This window comes from Taudactylus pleione, unplaced genomic scaffold (assembly GCF_031769625.1).
Source record: "Taudactylus pleione unplaced genomic scaffold, aTauple2 ptg000256l, whole genome shotgun sequence".
Lineage (NCBI taxonomy): Eukaryota > Metazoa > Chordata > Amphibia > Anura > Myobatrachidae > Taudactylus > Taudactylus pleione.
Window position 1 is genome coordinate 16,293,268 of NW_028284658.1, and position 23,431 is coordinate 16,316,698.

Below are 23,431 nucleotides of genomic sequence, written 5' to 3' on the forward strand. Positions count from 1 at the left end.
ATATAATTTCATAAACACAAAATTAAAACCACTAAATATATAGCATAATTAAACATTACAAGTAATATTCACTTGATATGGATATGAAACTTTCTTACAAAATACAGGTGTTGGTACAAATGTATATTTTTAATTGCACTGCTGTCCCACTGCAGGCCATTATAAGGTAATAAAGATCAGTGATTATGCTGAATATATTATAGGTCAATGGGAAAAAAGATATGGCTCGTAGTTCAGTAAACAATGCATCAACAGTACCTTTGTTGGCACAGATTCTCCAAATGTCTCTTGTGTGTTAAATGGCTCAATGTACAGTAGCGTAGCAGAGTTTCAATTAATCCTCAACATCCAGGATTTGGTAGATTGAAGCGTCAGGCTGGTGAATGCACCTCAGTGTGCAGTTAGTAAAAAAACATTCTATCCAGCCGGGTAGGTGATATGAGCTTGATCCAGCTATTGCTGTTGTCTGGGTTCTGTTGCAGCAATGCAGGCTGAAGGCACTTTGAGCTGTACAACAGTAGCTGCTGATCTGCGAGAGCAGAGGAACCTTACTATCTTTGAAAGCAACAGGTGCTCATCACAGGAGCTTGCACAGCTTACTTTGAGTCCGCTGCTTGATTGAAGCATAGACGCATAGAAGTCCAAAGGTAGCAGGTGCTTGTGCCTGGGACCTATATATAAGACTCTGATTCCCGATATGTTTCAGTTGTAGTTGAGTCTGTGTATTGTCAATTTAATGACTGACTAGATAAATTCTGGTCAGCTAAATAACAAAAACGCAATCCTAGTGGTGGTTGACTGTGGACCCCAATCAGTGACTTGATGTTTGACTAGTCTTCTATGTTAAATATAATGGATTGGAATGTTTAAGTTCTACAGCAGCTTAATGGTTTCATCAAATGTTTTTGTATGGGGATCTAACTCATTGGAGCCACATGACTGTATGTTGTGTGTTGCCACTTAGTTAAAAATTGGTTTGTGCAAAGAAACTGTAGTATTTGTGACTAAATTCTTTGAGAAGTATATTAGAAATACAAATGTTGGAGGAAAGACTTCATTTTGTAGCAGAAATTTTTCTTATGCACATTACTCATTGCCCCAAATGTAATAGCTGGCGATTTGCAGCAACTAAATGGTGCTTTAAATCTAGTGGCTATTTCACCAAAATTACCCCAGTTCCAGCAAATTTCGGGAGTTTATATTGGCCGTTAAGGTTAAACTTTATTAGCCATTTGAAGGAGTGATGTAAAGGACATTTGGCCTGTATTACATTATAAGATCACATGGATTAAAAAAAAAATTGACCAGTTATGGTTTGTGAACCTTTTGTATAATTTTGTGTTCTTTAGGAATAATTTACTTTTCGAGTGTTTATTTTTCCACTGATCATATTGGACTTGCTACAGACTATCAACCACGTCTACTAAATAGCTTATAATGGTTCCCACCCATTAGAGTAAATTGAGTTGCAATAACAAATTATTATCCAAGGAATCCAACTTTTTAAATTAGATCAGAGACCAACCTTAAAAATAATTTAGGTTAGACAATAAGTAGTGCTAATTTATTTGTCTGGGTTTTTCTCCCTAGCTCCTATGAAGCGGAATCCACGATCTGACAATTCTGCTAAATACAGTAGAGAACCTTGTAAGATACTTATTTATTGTATTATTTGCGCAATCCTGTCTTCTATGTCCAGTTATGCCTAATATTGATGTTTCAGTTTTATCATCTGAAAGTAGTTTACTATGCTCTATTTGTAATATTATACTTTGTCTCCTAAATCCATGTTTTTCACAATTATACTGTATAACGTGACTAAATGCATATCTTTGCTTATTACTGGCTGCATTTTAAGGAAAAAAAATGCCTTTACTTCTGTTTTAACACACAGCTTGCTGGCACAATGCTTTTCTTTGTGTTAAAGTGAATGAAGTACAAGTAAAGCACACAACCATAACGTTAATGGCTGTTTGGCGTACATGGAGTGACTTCATTCAGTATATAGCTTTACTCTTTTGTGAAATTGCACACTGTTTGGATATTATAACCGTTTTATATGGAACCTGTCACTACTGTAGATCCAAGTTTCCCTAGATTTATTTATTTTAGTGACCGGAATTAGTCAGGATCTTCCCTACATTCCTAGAAATACTTAACTATCGAAATTAGGAGATATTAGCTAATTTCCTAGCAACTCTAGCCACTGACTGCGGAAGTGACTTTCAGTACCATTAATTTTGAACACTGTATGCTAGAGACAGCAGGGATGTTAACCAAACAGATTTCCTGTCTCATAAGTGTACTTTTGGGGCTGATGACACCGTAAATATGAGGTTAGAGACAGGCCTGATACTGAGTCGCACGTAAAGTAGTCGCAGTCCCAGCTGCTTTCTGCATTCAGAAATCCTTGTGAACATCTTCCTTTCTACTTCAGGGTCCATAGGGTATCCACAGGATACCTTGGGGGTATAGGTGATGACGTCAGGCATCGGGCACCATAGAGTTAAGTTTTCAGTCCTCCCAGGATGCACACTAGGGTCCCCCTCCTATACCCCGCCCCCGAGCCAAGGCATCTGTTTAGTTTGGTGCCCGACCGGAGTCGGGTGCACCTGTTGGAGTGGGGGCTAAGAAGAGCCCCTGAAGTTTCCTTCAAGCAGCTGTGGCTGCACATCTAGAAGTACAGCATGGACAGTCAGTCCTGACGTCCATGCTGTCTTCCCTACACCTCCGCCGGTACCAGAACGCCGGTACTGATCTGGGGATGCTGGTAGACATCGCCCCAGATGTTTAGGACTATGGCCGGAATCAAGGGGGACAAAGGTAAACAGCGGGGTCCCGCGGTGGTTCCCCGCTGAAACACATGGTCCAGAGTCCCCAGGCAGGGGGCTCCCTGGGGACTGGCTGCAGCGTGGAGCCAGGTTCTAACCTGCGCTTCCACTAACCCCCCTGGGACAGCAGGACCGCGGCAGAGCGATAGCGCTGCGGCGTCCCAGGGGTTAAATGCATGCCAGGGGAGCGCACCTTCCCTGTCTCGCAGCCGGCGCCTCCCCTGCTGCACACAGCCCTCTCTGCACACGCTGACTGGTCCTGTGTCAGCGCTCCTCCCCCAGGCCGGCCTCCTCTCTGCTCCTCGGTGGCCATCTTTGGAAGAAGCATGGTGAGCGCTGCTGGACGCTGAAGAACGGTGGCATCGTGGTCTGGGTCCCCCTGCATACCTCTCCTCCGTTGGATAAGGTCTGTGTATGCAGCGCTGTGTCCTACCAGGCTCTGAGTCTGTGTAGTTGAGGATCAGCGCTGATAGTGCAGGAATTGATTTCTTTGCATTGTATGTGACCTATGCTAGCGTCTGCTGCCTGTACTTTCATTTTCTATCTGTCAGCATTTAACTGTCCCTGTTCTTTCTGCTAAAGCCCGTGCGGTGCTTGCAGGGTGATCTCACACTATACTAACAAGTATCAGTGAGAGGGGTCACATACTTACCATTATGTCTGAAAGTGATTTTCCTCTCCAGCTTTTATGTACTACATGCAAGGTACCTATAGCGGAGGGGGACGGAAGGACTATGTCGACGGTGTTATTCGTTGACGCGACCGATTACGGTCACAGCTCCGGTACAGGAGCCGCCCTGGGCTTGTTTTGCCAAAGCGCTTACAACCCTCGTGGGCCAGTTAGCTCCGCAGCCTGCCCTCACTCAGATGGGTTTGTCCCAGCAGTCAGTGGTGTCGTCACCCATGCAGGGTTTCCCAAGACAATTGATGGTACCCCACAGTCTCCCTATTTCCACCCCTCAGGTCTCTCATGAGCCTGCGTGGGTTAATTCGTTAACAAGCTCTGTACAGCAGTTGCAAGAAGTGTTACAAGGGGAGTCTGTGATGCGGCCGGTGGCGTCTGTCTGCTCCTTATGAGGATGACGACGGGACGTCCGATGATGGGGAGATTGTGGATCTTTCTGACCAGGAAACTTCCCGCCCTAAAGAGTCGGACGCTAAGTCTAAGGTGTATATACCTGGCCTTATTCGTGCTGTCCGTACTGCTTTAGTTATTGAGGATGAGGAGCCTCCGGTATCAAAGTCCAAATACGCCTTTTTCAAAGATGTTAAAGGAGATACCACAGTGTTTCCTCTTTCGGGGCAATTAGTTGACAACCTAGAGGAAGCGTGGAAACAGCCAGGCAAACGATATCAGCCTCAAAGGCGTTTAGCAGTGGCGTATCCGTTTGCGGGCAATTATTTTGCAAAGTGGGAATCCCCTCCTCAGGTGGATTCTCATGTGCCACATTACCCATGCCACCCATGTCCTCCCTTAAGGATGCTACGGACCGCAAGGTGGAGATCTGCCTGAAGTCCGTCTATTCCCTTGCGGGGGGGCTGCGCGGCCGGCTATGGCCTTTTGCTGGGTTGCCCGAGCTATGGAGCGCTGGGCTGATACGTTGGAGGCGTCCTTCGATTCCGACTGTTCGGCTGAGCAGACGGAGTTGATCGGCAATCACCGGGATTCGGCCACTTATATCAACGAAGCGGCCTTGGATGTTAGTACCCTGGCGTCTCGAATTTCTTCGGCAGCTGTGGCTGCTCGTCGCACCTTGTGGTTGCGATCCTGGAAGGCGGACGCTGATTCCAAAAAGGGTTTGGAGGCGTTGCCTTTTAACGGAGAAGTTCTCTTCGGTCCGGACCGGGACAAAATTTTAGCCACGCTGGCGGCAGCTAAATCGGCATGTCTCCCGTCGGCTGCTGTTCCTTCGCGTTCAGGTACTCCGTCCTTTCGTTCTTATAGGGCCCAGGGTAGGCCTAAGACACAGTCCTTTCCCCGACAGGCTGGCCCCAAGAAATCGGCCAAGCCCTGGAAGCAGGCCTGGAGTACCAGACGTCCGGCCCCTAAGCCAGATGACAAGCCTGCGGCCTGATGGTCTGGGCCTCCCTTTGGGGGATCCCAAAGTGGGAGGCCGCCTGCTGCAGTTCACCCGGTGTTGGTCGGTCACCACGACAGACACTTGGGTTCTCGAGGTGGTCTCACACGGGTATGCCCTCTCCTTCCGGCACAGACCTCCGGCTCGATTCTTCACCACGGGTCTACCATCAGACCGGAACAAAGCTACGGAGCTGCGGAAAGTTTTGCACACTATGCTCCAGGCTGGAGTTATAGTGCCCGTTCCATTCTCCCAGAAGGGCCAGGGTTTCTATTCCAATCTCTTTTTGGTGCAGAAACCCAATGGGTCGTTTCGTCCGATTCTCAACCTCAAAGCTCTCAACAAATCTTTGCGGGTGCCGAAGTTTCGGATGGAGACCCTACGGTCCATCATTCTGGCGCTGGAACCTGGTGACTACATGGTGTCATTGGACATACAGGACGCTTACCTGCATGTCCCTATTCTTTTGCGCCATCAGCGGTTCCTCAGGTTTGCAATCCGCAGCGACCACTTTCAGTTCCAGGCGTTACCTTTTGGCCTGGCGACAGCACCACGTGTTTTCACCAAGGTGATGGCGGTCATGGCGGCTTCACTGCGGCTGCAGGGAGTCCGCATGTTGCCGTACTTGGACGACCTTCTATTAGTGGCAGGATCTCCGGAGGTCCTTCTGCGCCACTTGGACCTGACCATTGCGCTACTGCAACGGCACGGCTGGTTAATAAACCTGGCAGAAGTCCACCCTGGTCCCGTATCAGCGGATTCTGCACCTCGGAGCCTTATTGGACTCGAGACCGCAAAGGATCTTTGTGACGGGGGAAAAGATCTCTGCCTTAGTCGAGGGTGCGCAGTTGTCTGCAGAGCCGCCGGGTGTCTCTACACTCGGCGATGAGGTTACTGGGCTCCATGGTGTCGGTGTTCGACATGGTGGAATATGCCCAGTTTCACTCCAGACCTCTGCATCACCTGATCCTGTCCAAGTGGAATGGACTGCCTCAGTCTCTAAAATCCCAGACGATAGTGCTCACTCCGGAGGTTCGCCTGTCCCTTGCCTGGTGGTTGCAGACGACACATCTCAACAAGGGTTGTCCGTTCTGGGTGGCGAATTGGGTCCTGTTGACGACGGACGCCAGTCTTCGGGGCTGGGGAGCAGTTTCGGGTCCACACTTGTTCCAAGGCAGGTGGACTCCAGCAGAAGCAGAGCTTCCAATAAACATCTTGGAACTCCGAGCGGTGTTCAACGCTCTCCAGCAGGCACGTCGGGTTCTCCAAGGTCACCCAGTGCAGGTCCAGTCGGACAACGCTACCACCGTGGCCTACATAAACCGGCATGGAGGAACCCGAAGTCGGGCGGCTCTCGTAGATGTGTCTCGGATCCTGGTATGGGCGGAGCGCAATCTTCCGGCCATATCAGCTGTCTTCATCCCGGGAGTGCTAAACCGGGAGACGGACTTTCTCAGTCGCCAGGACGTTCATCCGGGAGAATGGTCCCTGCACCAGGACGTTTTTCAACTGCTGGTGGACAGGTGGGGTCTTCCAGAGATCGACCTCATGGCGTCCCGGCACAACAACAAGTTGCCAGTGTACGGGTCTCGCACAAGAGACGGAAAGGCGTCTCTGGTGGATGCTCTGTCCGTCCGGTGGACGTTCCGGTTTGCTTATCTCTTTCCGCCGGTTTCCCTTCTTCCACAGGTAATCCGGAAATTCAAACAGGAAGGAGGGACGCTCCTGTTGATAGCTCCCGCATGGCCCAGACGGCACTGGTTCTCAGACCTTCAGGGTCTGTCCGTGGACAGTCCTCTGTGGTTGCCGCTACGTCCAGACCTTCTGTCACAGGGTCCTTGTCTTCACCCGGACCTGACTCGGTTGTCTTTGACGGTGTGGCTGTTGAGACGGCCATGTTAAGTTCCAGAGGGTTTTCCAGCTCTGTAGTGCGTACCATGCTCAGAGCTCGGCTAGTCCTCCGCAAGAATATACCATCGCGTGTGGCATACGTTCTTCCAGTGGTGTCGACCGAGAGGTTATGCACCGCGGGAGTTTCGTCTGTCTCGGGTTCTCGCCTTCCTGTAAGCGGGACTAGACCATGGGCTTCGCCTTGCTTCTTTGAAGGTGCAGGTTTCGGCCCTGTCTGTCTGGTTACATCGTAGGATTGCTACAATCACGGATGTGTGCACCTTTATGCAAGGTGTTCTACGCATTCAGCCACCCTTTGTTCCACCTCTCCAGGGACTGCCGTTTGAACCACTGGGCTCAGTGGATCTTAAATGGCTAACAGCTAAGACTGTTTTCCTTCTGGCCAGACGTGTTTCTGATTTAGGGGCTCTTTCTTGTAGACCCCCTTTCTTGATTTTTCATGGGAACAGGGCAGTGCTACGCACTCGTCCTGAATTCTTTCCCAAAGTTGTTTCCTAGTTTCATGTTAATGAGGAAATAGTTGTTCCGGCCTTTAACTCACCTGGCCTTTCAGTGGGTGAGGCCACTTTGGATGTTGTGCGGGCCTTAAGGACTTATGTTGACCGCACTTCTTCGTTTAGGATGTCGGACGCCTTGTTTGTCCTCTATGGCTTACGTAAAAAGGGTTGGCCTGCTTCAAAGCAAACTTTGGCAGCCTGGATCTGTATGGCTATTTCTGAAGCTTATCATTATGAAGGTCTGCCGGTTCCTCCTTCTGTGAAGGCTCATTCCACTAGGTCTGTGGGTCCTTCGTGGGCAGCTCGACGTGGTGCCTCTGCAGTCCAGATCTGCAAGGCTGCTACGTGGTCCTCTGTCCATACTTTCGTGAGGTATTGCAGGTTTGACACCTTCGCCTCTCAGGATGCTTCCTTCGGGTGGCGGATTCTCCTTTCAGCACAGGAGCGTCCCCACCCTTAAAGGATACTGCTTTGGGACATCCCCAAGGTATCCTGTGGATACCCTATGTACCCTGATGTAGAAAATATGAGATATGGCAAGAACTTACCCTTGTTATCTCTATTTCTACAAAGTCCATAGGGTTCCACAGGACTCCCGCCCTGTCGCACCTGTGCTGCAAATGGGCTTTACTCTGGTCACCGGTTTTTCCGTCTCCCTCTGGTGAGAATGTGATTCTTGTGTGTGTCCAGATCTTTTTTTCTCTCTCTTCCTTCTCCTCCTCCGACCTATGGCTTGGTAACTAACTGAGATGCCTTGGCTCTGGGGCGGGGTATAGGAGGGGGACCCTAGTGCATCCTGGGAGGACTGAAAACTTAACTCTATGGTGCCCGATGCCTGACGTCATCGCCTATACCCCAAGGTATCCTGTGGAACCCTATGGACTTCGTAGAAATATGGTAAGAACTTACCTTTGTTATCTCTATCTCATATTTTTTATTGATTTGGCAGCATTTATGCATCCACCCCACACCCAGCCCCCTCTGTTCGTGAGAGCAGTAGTCATCACTATGATCTGCCTTTGTGCCAGCCCCTCCTCCTGTGCAGATTTTTTTACTGAAGTCGGACAGATGCCTGCATGCGATCAATTCTGATTAGGCTGCAATTCTATCTACACGTCCACTTATCTACATGCAAATTTTCCTTTGCCAGCAAGCCCATCCAGCTGCAAAGGAGATAATGACTGAATTGCTCGTAATTTCTCTAAATTGCTAATGGAAGCCACAACGCATTCACAATTTGCTAAAAATCGCCATATCTATCTGCAATTAAAATTGTATACAACTCTGAAAAGACCTAGCGCTGGTTTTAGGTGAAAATTTAAAGCTGCACTCACATTAAGTATAAAGCCCGGCAAGGTTTACACTTAATGTGAGTGCTGCTTTAAAAATTCACCTATAGTCTAAAGCTCAACATAAATTTGCCTAATCTAGAACTGGTTAAACTATTCATTCATTTATTATATATAAATGAAGTGGTAGCACACTGTTGAGCAGTAGGATCAAAAACCTGCTTAGTTTAAATTTATTGGATAAAGTGACATGGCCCTAAATATTTTAAAAGTATTAAGTTACCTGTACCTAGAAGTGAAACTTAAATATTATAAGCGGTGATTGATAAGTTACACATGGTCACAGAATGGTACTTAGGGGTCAACATACCAGACAATTCTTTGGGTCCCTGTATCCCTGCAATGCTCTAGTTACTCCTAACACTGCATTGATAATTAATAACATCCCTTCTGGGAAAGACAACAAACCATTCAATTCCACAGCCCTTTACAATTTGTGATAATACCCAGTCTTGTTTCTAAACTTGTTTAACAGGCTTATAAGTTTGGGGTAAATAAACTCTTGACACCCAGCAGATAAAGTATTTTTCTTCTTCGGGGTCCATGGGGTCCACAGCCATTACGTTGGAGTATGAATCCTGGTCACCAAACAGTTAACACAAACGAGCTCTCTGCTCCCAGGATGCACAGGGGTTCCTCCTCATATACCCCACCCCCTGTCTCAGGTAGCCAGTTCTTCCTGTTTGGTGTGTTCACCACATAGACAGTGGGACTGCTGGAGCAGTCCTGCAGACGAGTAACAAAAAAGAAAAAGAGTTTTACTCTTTCTCAGCGGGTGGTCTGAGCTGTCCTGGTCCTGGAAGCAGCCTCGCGCCTGATTGGAGACGCATCGGCCACGCGTTGCAACTACCTCCTCCGGCACCGCTGCCTCTGCAGGTCCTTGGCAGGGGAGTCGGCAGGGGCTTTCTGGCCCTGGACTGCAACCGGATCAAGGGGATGGCAGGTAAGCAGGTGGTCGCTGCGACCTCTGACGTCGGGACCACGCGGCGGTCCGGCCTCCGGCGGTGAGACTGGCCAGAGGCGCACTGCAGTCAGGAGGCATACGGCTTGTTCTCCTAGCCTAGACCGCCGGAATTTGATGTTCCTGACCAGCTGGGGCTTGTGGCGGCGGCCAGGTCAGTTTACCGGGCAGGTCCAAGCAGCATAGGGGAGGTACGCTTCCCCGGCGGCCCCTCCCCCAATCCACACGCTAGTTCAGTCCTCTGGCACAGTTGATTGTGGATTGCGCTTCCCAGCCTCCATATAGGGCAGCCAGAGTGTATGTCAGTTGCTGTCTGATCGCTGCTCCTACAAGAGAGGACGTTGGGCAGTCTCCCTGTATACCTTCCCTACTGCTGGTCTAGGTTTTTACAGGGCTCTATCCTACCTAAGCCTAGGCTGATTGTGGTAGTGAGAGCTTATATGCATATGACTCGCAGAGTGTTTATGCATGACATGTGATAGTTTACAGGAGTCACAGTTCTTTTTACATAAGAAACAGTATCCACAAAAACAACAATCACTGTCTTTCCCCTTTACCTTTTTCCTACAGGTTAAGCTGCGGTCGGGAGGCATACAGCTTGTTTCCTACATTAGACCGCCGGGATAAGGGGTCCAAGCAGCATAGGGGAGGTGTGCTTCCCCGGCGGCCCCTTCCCCAATCCACACACTAGTTCAGTCCTCTGGCGCAGTGATGGTGAGTTGCCACTCCCAGCCTCCATAGGGCAGCCAGAGTGTATGTCAGTTGCTCTCTGAATGCTGCTCCTTCAGGACGCTGGGCAGTCTCCCTGTATACTTTTCCTACTGCTGGTTCAGGTTTTACAGAACTTTTCATTATTATGTCTCAGAGTCTGAAGGACAGGCGGCTTAAGTCCCTGTGCTGGGGGGGGGGTTTTCCCCACAGGATTTCATACAATCTGATTATGTGGTTACTATGTCAAGTAGACAAACCTCCCAGCTTCTGGATAGGCACTCCCTTGGGTTTCCTTTTCCCATATTATGGACCAAAATACCTTGCTTCGGGTAGGTTGAACAGGCTCAGATATCCTATTAAGCTGGTGTGCTTTATGATTAAGAGCCTATGGCAAACGTACTGCTTAAATGTGTTACGTTTTGCTGAGTTATGCTGCCTTTGTTTCTGAAAGACTGTGTGTGAAGATGAACATATTACATTGGCCCCAGCTGTAGGCTATATGGGCTATACTGTAGTTCACATATACTGGTAGGGCTCGGTTGCCCATCCCCCCCTCTCTCCTAATTAGGAAGACTCAGCTGAGTTCAGTACTGATTGGGGGGGGGAAGTTGGCTATCCCTGAGTATGCCTTGTTCCCAGGAAAGTGCATAACATTGGTATCCTACCAACTTTTGTTGCTTGGATTCAGTACCGATTGAGGCAAATCTACAGGTAGATTTTGCAAAACTAGTCAGTTAGGCATGAATGTGCTACTGTTAAAAATGTTATTTTTCTTAAACCCCTAAACTGTGGTTAGGGGTTAGAGCAGTGTTGGCTAACCTTGACACTCCAGCTGTTATGGAACTACATAACCCAGCATGCACTGCTACAGTTTTGCTATTAGGGCATGCTAAAACTGTGGCAGGGCATGCTGGGATATATAGTACCACAACAGCTGGAGTGTCAAGGTTAGCCAACACTGGGTTAGAGAGTGCTTCACACGTCTGTTTTCTGTAAGCCGACGCTTGTTGTAGGTTACTTGCAAATGTTCTCCGGAGATTTGGTTCATCTTCCTGGGTGCCTCTCTGTGGATGGCCAGGTTATACAGAGCTTGATGTCCTACTTAGCCTTGTCGGCTGTTTGTAGTTGACTAAAAGTTTTGTTGTATGTATGTATATATGCCTCCACTCCGGTGATCAGGTCATACAGAGCTCTAGGTCCTACCTGGTGTTTGGTAGTTGGCCAGAGAGCTTAGTGTGTATGAACAGTGAATATGCGTGTATGTGTGTATATGTATGTATATATATGTTTATATATAATTATGTATCATGTGCATTACATGTGACTTATGAAATCTGCTGTATTATGCTGCCTTGTCAGTATAAGTCTATCACTACTGTTTCTCCTCATGTAACCCGCTACAAAGATACGTGGGTACATTGGATGTAAAATGATGGTCACATTAATACTAGACATTGGATAAACCTTGTATGTCCAATGAAAAGGTAAGACAGATGGCTGGGGCCCCTGAGTTGGTGGCAAGTGTGACCTGTAGTAGCAGCCCCTGTGGATTATGCCCTCTGTTTCCATCATGAATGGACATTTCACCTACAGCCATACCACACTGGACATGCGTAGTCTCATCTGACTTTGGAGGCTATGCCGTGTTGGTCCTGGTTGGTGCTTTGATGGGAGACCACCTGGGAATACCAGGTGCTGTAGGCAGTGGTTGAGGCAGGGCATCATCTTTAGTAGCCGTTCAACAATTACTACAGGCTGCTAGGTCTTTGCAGCCAAAGACCAGATGGCGTCGGCCCCTTACGCGGGCCAGGCCACAGAGAGGGGCGATGGGGGTGCCCTCACTGGACTTAATATAAATGGGTTGTGGTGGTCACTGTTCTAAAGAGTCACCACAGTAGTCAAATCTACCAGATCATAGCGCAGGTTGTGGACAGGTTGGCGACTCCTGCGTTAACCCTGATATTAAGGTATCTTCAGCAGCTGCAACCTACCATGTTTAGGCTTCCTGGGCATCTGTCCTGGAGGGACATGTGTGCTCACTCGGATGAAAAGGTGACTTCGTCCTTAGCAGCCTTCCAGCAGTTATGGCAAGCAGCTAGGCTAGTACAGCCAAAAGAATCAGAAGGCGGTTGGTCTCACGCTCCGTCCAGCCCTCAGATTCTGGTACATCTTCTGGTGTTTAGGGACACACAGGTCTCCTCCCAGGAGTCACTCTCAAGAGAGGAAGACAGTCTTCCAACAGTACGTCTCCTCCCTGATCAGAGGGGTCAAAGCGATGCTTGTGGAGCCAGTATAAGGAGAGGCTCCAGTGTTCTAATGCCAGAAAGTTGGGAAAGCCTCCCAAATCTGACTACAGCCAGACCATACTGGACATGCCCAAGATTGTTTGATCTTGATGGCTAGGCAGCATTGAGCCCAGTTAGTACTTGGATGGGAGACCACCTGAAATACCAGGGGTTGTAGGGAACGTAGTAGGGAGTTTTCTCCGGGCAGGAAAATCCATATTACCAGAAAGGTTGAGGCCTAATATCCCTTTCCAGTACCATTGGCATTCGCCTTTAAATGTTCCACTGATAAGAGATTGGAAGCCGGTTTCAGGGCAGTCTTTCTCTGTCAGGAGCTGTTATTTGCCCGGCCAGGGAAAACGTTCTGAAACGAAGGGCAGTATTCAGGAGCGCTTTTCAAGCTCAGGAAATACTAAAGGGGCAGGCCGGTCTAGGTGCAATCTATCAACACCACCGCAGTAGACTGCCTCATCCATCAGGAGGCAGAATGTCATTTTCCAGCGAGATTGGTTGTGTTCATACCAGGAGTCCTTAATTTGGAAGTGGACTTCCTAGGCCAGCAGGATATACGCGCCAGAGAGTGTGGGCTCTTCATCCACAGGTATTTCAGAGCCTTGTGGATGGATGGGTCTTCTAGAGGTAGACCTCATGGCTTTGAGTCACAAGCACAGGGTCCCCAGGTACGGGCACAGTGTTTGTGGATGCTCTGGCAGTAGAGTAGACCTTCAAACTAGCGTATTTGCTTCACCCGCTATCCCTCCCTCTAAGGGTTAACGGGAATATGCAACAGTAATACTGATGGCCCCTGCTTGACCCAGACGCTGCTGGTTCGCCAACCTGCAGAGTCACTCCATAGACACTCCGTGGCCTTCGGCTAAGGTCGGACTTGTTAATACAGGATCCCTTCCTGTATCTAAATCTGACTCGTCCATCTTGGACGGCATGGTTCTTCAGACCTCTGCCTTGAAGAAAGGATGTTCTGTAATTCAGAGTATAAGAAACTTACTTCTGGCTGCAGTTATTAAAACTTTGTATGTTCTCCGGGGTGAACTGAGAAAATGTGGCCCTAGGGGGTTAGATTTCTCGAGTATGTTCTTCTCGTCAGACTGGAGCGTCTCTGATCTAGCAGCACTTTCATCCCGCTTTCCCGTTTTACTAAGTCATCGGGAGAGTGCGGTACTTCATACTAGGGCGGAATACCTTCCAAGAGTGGTATTCTGGTTCTATATGAATGTAGAGATTGTGGTCCCAGCTTTCAGACTACAAGCCTCACGGTAGGTGAGGCTTTCCTTGGATATGCTACACAATTATGTGGATCGCTCCAACAGCATGAGGAGGTAGGTTCCTTTTTCTACTGTATGACAGTCATAAGACTGGCCAGCCGATAAGCGGACGCTAGTCAGATGGATTCATATGACGATTCCGCAGGTCAGACTAGTCTGGTGGTGCCAGACTCAGTAAAAGTACATCCACACGGTCAGTGGGGCCTTTGTGGGCGGCCTGCTGGGTGCCTCTGCTGAATACTTCTGCAGGGCAGCCACATGGTCTTCCGTCCACACCTTTGTCAATTGTTATGCCTTTTGACACTTTTGCCTCTCAGGATGCCTCCTTCGGGCATAGGGTTCTCCTCTATTCCGAGAGTAGGGAGCGTCCCCGCCCGTAGGTTTAGTGCTTTGGGATATACCCAACGTAATGGCTGTGGACCCCGAAGAAGAAAATAAGAGTTATGGTATAACATACCTTTGTTAACTCTTTTTCTTTGGGGTCCACAGGACACCCACCCAGACGCACCTGTAGTTCTGGGGGAGGTTTCCGTAGTTTCTCCTTTTGAGAGTCTGGACTCATGAGTTATGGGTTTCTTCTTTCTTACCCTTTGTTTGTCTCCGCCTGCTTAAGCTTGGTAACGAACTGGCTACCTGAGGCAGGGGGTGGGGTATATGAGGAGGAACCCCGGTGCATCCTGGGAGCAGAGAGCTCGTTTGTGTTAACTGTTTGGTGACCAGGATTCGTACCCCAACATAATGGCTATGGACCTCGAAGGAAAAGAGTTAACAAAGGTATGTTATACCATAACTCTTATTATCTGTAGTGTTCACTCTAGGTCCGGTGCCGGGCATGGCGCTGGACCTAGAGAAAGACGCCCCCTCTAGTGCTCTAAGGAAAAGGGGCGTGTCTTGATGACTCGTTCACTTTTAGTTACTCCTGGGGGTGTGCTCGGCACTTACGTACATGCCGGGCAGCCTCCAAGCGCAGCGGTCACTGTGAATGGATGCCAGACGCATGTCTATCCACCGGCAATGACTGCTGCACCGCCGTTTGCCCTACCCGCAGGACACTGCAGCCCGCGGAAGGGAACAGATCCCGCAGGCTGTTTCAGCAGGGCGCCGCACCGGAGGGCAGGGTGCTTTCTGCTCTTTAGAAATAGGGCAGGGCACGGAACGCTATATCTGTATGTGATTAGGGAAACCGGCATTAAATACTGTGTTGGGGCTACACATAAGGGTTTATGGGATTCACCCCTCCTTACCCTTTAACTCACTCTTCTGGAGTAAATACTACTTTATGTATGGAAGCAAATGACAATCGACCATTTGCTCACAAACACTGAAAAGCAGACAAAAATTGTCATCCAGACAAATTGGTCAAATTAATTTTATATAACCAATCGTTTTTGCCCATTTTCCAGTTTTTAAGATCATATGGTCGATTGTCATTGGCTCCCATACATTACCAGATTTTCATTCCAACCAGTCGGATTGGACAGAGATCTGACAGATAATTGTAGAGTGTATGCCCAGCATAAGTTAGCAAGATGTCACACCCTTTGCAAAATTGGAAAGTGACCATGTGCAGTATTGAGACTTTGCTTGGACTCTCGTGGCTTGCACAACAGAAATATATAGAGTTAGTTTTCCAGATCTTAGAATTGGATACTTATTGGGCATGTTCTATATTGAGAGCCCTGGTATGGGCAAATGTGTACAGTCCTCTTCCATACAAGAAGCTAATGTAGAACCTAGTGAATGTTTAGTATAGTTTTGTCAATTTGTCTCCTAAGCTTGTACATGTATCTCTCTTGTTACCCTCTATCCTCTGTGTGCAACTCATTCCTCCTTTAATATTACTAATAAGGTCCTGTGTCTTCTCTGCTCCCTGTGCCACTGCTCTTATTTAGTCTTGTTCTAGAAGAAACTATTATTCAGAGGTGCACAATTCAGTTAATGCTGGCACATCCATTTCCTGACATCACTAATGGTGGTCAACTTTATTTCGAAATTCTACTAAATTTTACCTCCCTTCCAAGTAATGGTACTTTAGAAACCTAACTATTTGCAGTGTCCAGGTAACTCTGCTGATCAGCTGAAGGTGCCTACACACAGTGATGTTTTACACGATCTGGCCGATTCCGACGCATTGGAACGACAGATCGTGTAAAATATGCTCAAATCATGAGTAAATCGTGAGTTCCCACTCACAATGCGATGCGCATCCCTGCTGGTCGTACATCGCATTGTCAGATCTGCCGTGCTGTAGGGCAGATCTGCCAATCTGGGACCCAATGCTCTGGAGAAAAGTCTGGCTGCACGATAGATCGTTTGAAGATTGGACACTGCAAACACCAAATCGTGTGCAGAGCTGCCGAGGAGAGTTTTCAAGGGAAATCGTGCACAATCTCGGATCGTCAGCACATCGCTATGTGTGTAGGCACCTTGAGACACATCTTTTCTGCTCTGTAGCAACGGAGAGATCTGATGCAATAGCTCTTTTTGATAGCTTTTAGGTGCCCATACACTGTGTGATAAATCAGCCGATACGACTGATTGATACGATTTGGCTGCTATATTGTACCGTGTATGGGCATGATATCGAATAATGTGCGCACCCGTGGGGTCGTACATCGCATCCTCAGATCTTACTGCAGGTTCAGTCGGTCTGGGGATGCGATGTGCGATCCCATGCAGCGCAAGGGGGGAACCAGCATATCGGGCGGTCAGCCATCCGATCGCAATGCGCGTGGGGACCTCCCGATATGTCGGACATCAGATCCCCCGTTGCGTCGCTCGGTGCATATCGCACCATGTGTGACCAGCTTTAGAGTTGCTGTATCAGATCACCCTTGCGATAGCGAGAGCTGAGCAGGGCTGAAGGCGATTGGTAGGAGTCCAATCTGCACAATAGTGAAGTGATCATACAAATGGTACTTTGTGAAGGTGCCCACACACATAGCGATATTTTACACAATCTGGCCGATTCCGACACATTGGAACGACAGATCGTGTAAAATATGGCCAAATCGTGAGGAGATCATGAGTCCCCACTCACGATGCGATGCGCATCCCCGCTGGTCGCACATCGCATCTTCAGATCTGCCGTGCAGTAGGGCAGATCTGACAATTTAGGACGCGATGCACTGTAAAAAGTCTGACTGCAGGAGAGATCATTTGAAGATTGGACACCAAATCATGTGGAGATCGTGTGCAGAGCTGCCGGGGAGAGTTTCAAGGGAAATCGTACACAAATCGTACACATCGGCTGATCGTGGGCAGATCGGTATGTGTGTGGGCACCTTTAGGCTTTCAATGGCTTGACCCGTTAACCAATTTGCTGTTATTTGGAGATTAAGGAATTTAGTAACTTTTTATCGTGAAAAGCCCCTTTTAAGCTTCCCTGATTATAAAATAACCAACAATCTGCTATGGTCTGACTATTGCAGGGGTGGGCGACGTATGGGACGCTTGAGCATCAGTTGCATTTAATAGTAACCACTTTTACTTTCTTGTGTGAGACAAAAGCATGGTATGTAAAACATTAGATGTTTATCAAAATGTGTGACTGTGGTGTTTTGGGGTGGATGTCTTGCAGTGGTTTTTTATATATTTTTTTTCTTGTAACGGATAGGAGATCAATCTCTTATATTGTAAATTGGTAATCCAATAAATGACAGCCTGATCCATTGGAATATAGAAGTAAATGAAAAATGGCAAGTTTTTTTTTCCTTCTTAATTATAGATTACGGTTGATAGTCCTGTTCGCTAAAAAAGGATATCTGGTAATGTAGCTAGTTTCCCGGAATGTTTAAAAGTGTTATTACTATTTGATTACTTTTCATCGTACACGTTTACCCGTAAGGGTTTTGTGATAGGAGAAATATGGGGTCTCCTAGCACTTATTTTCTCACCATTTAGGCTTATTTAAAAAAATTTAACGACGTGTTTATAAATAAGCATTTGATTTATTAATAATGGATGTATCAATAAAGATATATTAAATCTTATATATACTAAAAAAATAGATACATAGATACTTGAGGTGTGCCTTCAATAATGGTTAAAATAAAAAATTACATGGTCCATAAGGTGCAGGGAAGTGGTAGGAGGTGAGTGATGTGCTTGAGAGGGAATTACTCTACATTGACACTCCAATTGGACTGTGCATATATTGCCCAAGAAGTTAGGAGCATCGCTATTCAGTAAGCTGTGAGGGGTGGAAGTGATGCCCTTTTGACTAAGGGCAGAAGTGATGAACTGATCTGGACCAAGACTGGGATAAAACAATTTAATTGAACGCTCTGCTTCCTGGCAAAGCCTGGAGAGACAGGCATGCTTCCCCAGTGTTCCTGCAGACACTTTGCTCCATTTTTGCCAAGCACACGCCAGAAAAGGATTGGTCTGGGTATGAACAGGCTTGTAACTTCAGAAATGTAATTTTCTTCTTCAGGGTGCATAGGGCTCCACAGGGAGACCTTGGTGTGTAGGTGGTGGATGAGAACACCGGGCACCACGCAGTTAAAGCTTTAGCTTCCAGGATGCATCGGTCCATACCCCGCCCCCGAGCCAGAGGCACCTCAGTTTCGTTGGTGTCCGGCCAGAGTCTGGTCACTATTATTCGGGGGGCAGCTTAGGCAGCCCTAAAGCTGTTTATATTATGATTCCTTTCATTTACTTTTTATCTACTTAGAGCGCGCAGCAGCAGACTATCCATAGGACGTCTGCGCTGCAGCTCCATCACCCTTCCGGCGCCGAGACGCCAGTTCAGACTGGGGATCATTGGCGAGCATCCCGGGGTCCCTGCTAGCCGGCCCCCTGGAAGGACCCAGACTGCAGCTGGATGTTAAGGGGACAGGTAAGGCGGGCCACCGCTTATGGTGACCCACACCTTGGCAGTCATACCTCTGGTCTCATGGGACAGACCGGAGGTGCTAAGTGTGGACGCAGGCTCCAGCCACCGCGATCCTCTAGACCACCAGGGTACACATGGTGCTGGAGCCAGTGTCCCAGTGGTTAAATAATCAGCATGGTGAGGTCAGCTACCCTGTTAAAGTGGCTCCTCCCCTCAGAGACCTCAGGGCGCCATTCCACTGAGGTCTCTCTTCCCTGAGCTGTTCTCCTTCTCTTACCACGCCCCTTCTGAGGTCTCTGGCGGCCATTTTCTCTCAAGGGCACAGCCGCAACTCTCAGGAATATGCAGGGTCTGGTTCCCCTACATACCTCTCCCTGTGTTCTGTCTGCTAGGCTATAGCGCTACATACGCTGAATCTGTGTAGTTGATTGTAGTTCCATTTTGCAGTTATTGGTTATTTCTGCATTGTATGTGACTTATGCTAGCGCTGTCTGTCTTTTTCTCTCATCTACTGTCAGCATATATATTTCCCTTTATTCTCTGACTATTGCCCTAACATACAGGTGTATTAAGGGGTTTTCCTGTGCCTCACATCTATAGAACTAAGTATTTGTGAGGTTTGTCACATACAGTTGTTCGTTGCACTGTGCCATATTTGGGCTGTGTGCTCCTGCAGCTCCCAAGCATAAGACAACCAGTATATTTCATTCCTACTAGTATCCTACATACACTGTGGTTGCATTTTACCCAGTGCCATATTGTGTGCCATATTACTCTGTTACTCTTGCCTTTGCTAGACATAGCTGCAAAAAGGCATCTGCATCCATACTGCTATCATACAAATTATGTGCTGCAGGCTTAAGTGAGGAGGATTTGATTCAAGATGGGTTATGTAGCAAGTGTTATACTCCACCTTGCCCGTCAGATAACCCAGCGCCTGTGCAAGAGCCCGCCTGGGCTTCATTTTCTCAGATTCTGGCCACCATAGCGGACCGCCTGGCGGTTCCGGCTGTTGTTCACCCTATGGGGTTATCACAGCAGGCCGTAGTTCCCCCTTTGGGGTTGCCACAACAAGTTTCGGCGATACAGGTACCTACTGTGCCCCCACCATGGGTAGACGTACTCTCTAACTCTGTGCAGAGTCTAATGGGTACATCTAATGCCTTTCAAACAATGTTGCAAGGTGAGAAGCCCCTACCCAGTAAGCCCTCTAAGCATCCTGTGTTGTTATCACAGTCCACGCAACTCTAAGATTCTGAATTATCATCTGAGGAGGCAGTAGATGCTGATCTCTCTAACCCTGACTCCCCTCTGGAGGAGGATGAGAGTCGGTCAAAAATTAATATTCCTGCCTTGGTACGAGCTGTCAGACCCATCTTATTAATAGAAGATGACGAGCCAGCCCCTAAGTCCAAGCACCCTCTGTTTAAACGACAGAAAGTGGCTCTAGCAGAATTCCCTCTTATCGGCTCAATAGCTGAACACATGGCTGCAGCCTGGCAATCGCCTGGTAAGTTGTTTCAACCACAAAAATGCCTGACCTCATGTTACCCTTTTCCTGTGGCTCATTGTGCAAAATGGGAAACACCCACTGCGGTGGATTCACATGTTACGCGTTTAATTAAAAGCGCTACGTTGCATATTCCTACAGTTACTTCCTTGAAGGATCCTACAGATAGAAAAGTGGAAGCTTGCCTGAAATCGATCTACTCTTTCAGGGGCTGTTGCCCGTCCAACCATGGCTATTGCATGGGTGGCTAAAGCTATAGAGAGCTGGGCTGACGCACTTGAAGACTCATTTTCCTCAGATGCTTCTAGGGATCAGATGTCTCTTGTTGCTCACATTTGAGATGCAGATTCTTATATTAGAGAAGCGACATTGGATGCCAGTCTCCTAACCTCCAGAGTTTCGGACGCGGCTGTGTCTGCCCGCCGTACCCCGTGGCTACGCTCATGGAAGGCAGATGCGGATTCCAAGAAAGGCCTAGAAGAGTTACCCTACAATGGGGAGATCTTGTTTGGCCCAGACCTTGACAAAATTGTAACCACCTTGGCAGCATCAAAAACTGCATTTCTGCCTTTAGCAACTACTTCTACTAGGCCTCGGACTACATCACTTAAGTACTTTCGTCCTCAGGGAAAGCCTAAAGGTCAGTCCTTTCTTAGGCAGTCAGCTTCCACTACGGCCACCAAACCCAGGACCCAGCAGACCTAGAACACCAGATGCCCTGCTTCAAAACCAGAGGATAAACCCTCAGCCTGACAGGACGGGCCTCCCTCTGGGATATCCCAGAGTGGGAGGCCGACTTCTTCAGTTCGCCCAGTGCTGGTAAGAGAAGTGGTCTCTCACGGGTACGCCCTCAATTTCTCAGACTGCCTCCCCACCAGTTTTTCTACACAGGCCCTCCTTCAGACCTGAACAAGGCCTTACAAATCCAGAAAGCCATACAGTCCTTGCTGCAAGCAGGGGTAATTGTGCCAGTCCCACTATCTCAGCGAGAGACTGGTTATTATTCTACTCTCTTTCTGGTTCATAAGCCGAATGGGTCTCATCGGTCTGTCCTCAATCTCAAATCCTTGAACAAATTCCTCCGGGTACACAGGTTCAGGATGGAAACCCTACGCTCCATCATCCTAGCTATGGAGCCTGCAGACTTCATGGTATCTCTGGATATTTAGGACGCGTACCTACATGTACCTATAGCGCCATCACATCAGCAATATCTCCGGTTTGCTATACTACAGCAACACTTCCAATTTCAGGCTCTTCCCTATGGACTATCCACAGCTCCTTGGGTGTTAACCAAAATCATGACTGCCCACCTACGTGGTCAGGGTGTCCGACTGTTACCTTATCTGGACGACCTCCTGCTCCTAGCAGGGTCCCCAGAACTGCTTCACCGCCATCTGCAGTTAACCATTGCTTTCCTGCACAAGCACGGATGGTTAATCAACTGGAAAAAGTCCTTCTTGAATCCCTCACAGGGAATGATTAATCTGGGAGCCCTGCTGGATTCTCGGGATCAGAGAATCTTTCTGACCTCAGACAAGATCTCCACACTTCAACTATGAATGCGCAGATGTCTCTACAGTCGCAGAGTGTCGATCCACTCAGCAATGCAGGTTCTGGGATCCATGGTGTCCACCTTCGACATGGTGGAATATGCTCAATTCCATTCCAGGCCTTTGCAAAGGCTGATGATCTCCAGGTGGAACTGGTTACCCCAGGACTGGGGCACAGTGACCGGTCCGCACTCCTTTCAGGACCAGTGGACCTCATTGCCTACCGACACAATCACAAACTGCCTGTGTACGGATCCAGAACGAGATGCTCAGGAAACCTTTGTAGATGCATTGTCAATGAAGTGGACCTTCCAGTTTGCGTACCTCTTCCCTCCAGTCTCCCTTCTTCCTCGAGTTCTTCGGAAGTTCAAACAAGACTGAGGCATTGTCCTGCTGGTGGCTCCAGCTTTGCCCAGATGTCACTGGTACTCGGATCTTCGGAGTCTCTCCATCGACACTCCATTCTTGCTACTGGATCTGTTGTCTCAGGGTCCTTGCCTTTACCCGGATCTGGGTCGTCTGTCTTTGACGGCGTGGCTCGAGACATTGCTCCTGAGCTCCAAAAGTTTCTCTAGCGCTGTAGTCAAAACTATGCTCAGAGCGCATAAGTCAGCCTCTGCTTGGATCTACCACAGAGTGTGGCATACATATTTCCAGTGGTGTAGTACCAGAAGCTACAACCCCCAATGGTTTAGGACTTCCAGAGTCCTGGCCTTTCTTCAAGCTGGATTGGACCTAGGACTCCGCCTGGCCTCACTGAAAGTGCATGTCTCTGCTCTGTCCATTTGGTTCCAGCATAGACTTGCTCCACTAACAGATATCCACACCTTCCTCCAGGCTGTCCTCCGAATTCAACCTCCCTTTGTCCCTCCAATGGCTCCTTGGGATTTGTCAGTTCTTCGCACCCTACAGGGCCCTCCATTTGAACCCCTGGATTCTGTGGAACTTAAGTGGTTAACAGTGAAGACTTTCTTTTGGCTATAGCGTCAGCCAGAAGAGTGGCAGATTTAGGGGCGCTCTCCCGTCGCTCCCCATTTCTAATTTTCCACCAGGACAGGGCAGTACTTAGGACTCGCCTTGGGTTCCTTCCAAAAGTTACTAGTTAACACATTAATGAGGAAATTGTAGTCCCGACCTTTCAATCACCAGACCTCTCTTCAGGTGAGGCCTCCTTGGATGTGATCCGTGCCCTTAGGATATACCGTATATACTCGAGTATAAGCCGAGTTTTTCAGCACATTTTTTTTGCTGAAAAAGTACTCCCTCAGCTTATACTCGAGTGAAGTGTGTAGCGCTGACCGGACGGAGTTCGGTGAGCACTACACACTGCCAAACACACAGCCGCCGGAGCCGGCAGCTGTGTGTTTGTTGTAATCAGCAGCCGCTGAGAGTCTGTCAGACTTCAGCCATCTTCCGGCTCCCGCAGTGGGTAATGGGAGAGACGTCATGAATAATGACTTCTCTCCCATGCAAAGCGGCCGGAGGAGCTGTTAGCGGCGGGACAAGGAGCGGGGGGTTTCAGGTAAGTGATTTTTTTCTTTTACCCTTATCACGTCTCTCTCTACGGGGGGGGGACTACTGGGTGCACTACCAGGGGGCGATTACTACAGAGGGCACTACCAGGG

The 23,431-nt window shown here is 48.3% G+C and overlaps 1 protein-coding gene across 6 annotated transcripts in view; it reads left to right on the forward strand.

Moving 5' to 3' along the window:
- The window catches only part of PHF20 (PHD finger protein 20), a 157,185-nt gene that overhangs the window by 69,407 nt on the left and 64,347 nt on the right, over positions 1–23,431 (forward strand). For 4 of the 6 annotated variants that reach the window (XM_088480691.1, XM_088480689.1, XM_088480693.1 and 1 more), the window contains exon 10: positions 1,591–1,647. The exons of the other annotated variants lie outside the window; for them this stretch is intronic. In XM_088480691.1, coding sequence (XP_088336817.1) covers positions 1,591–1,647 — 57 coding nt within the window. The remainder of the gene's footprint in view (positions 1–1,590; positions 1,648–23,431) is intronic. 6 annotated transcript variants of the gene reach the window in all.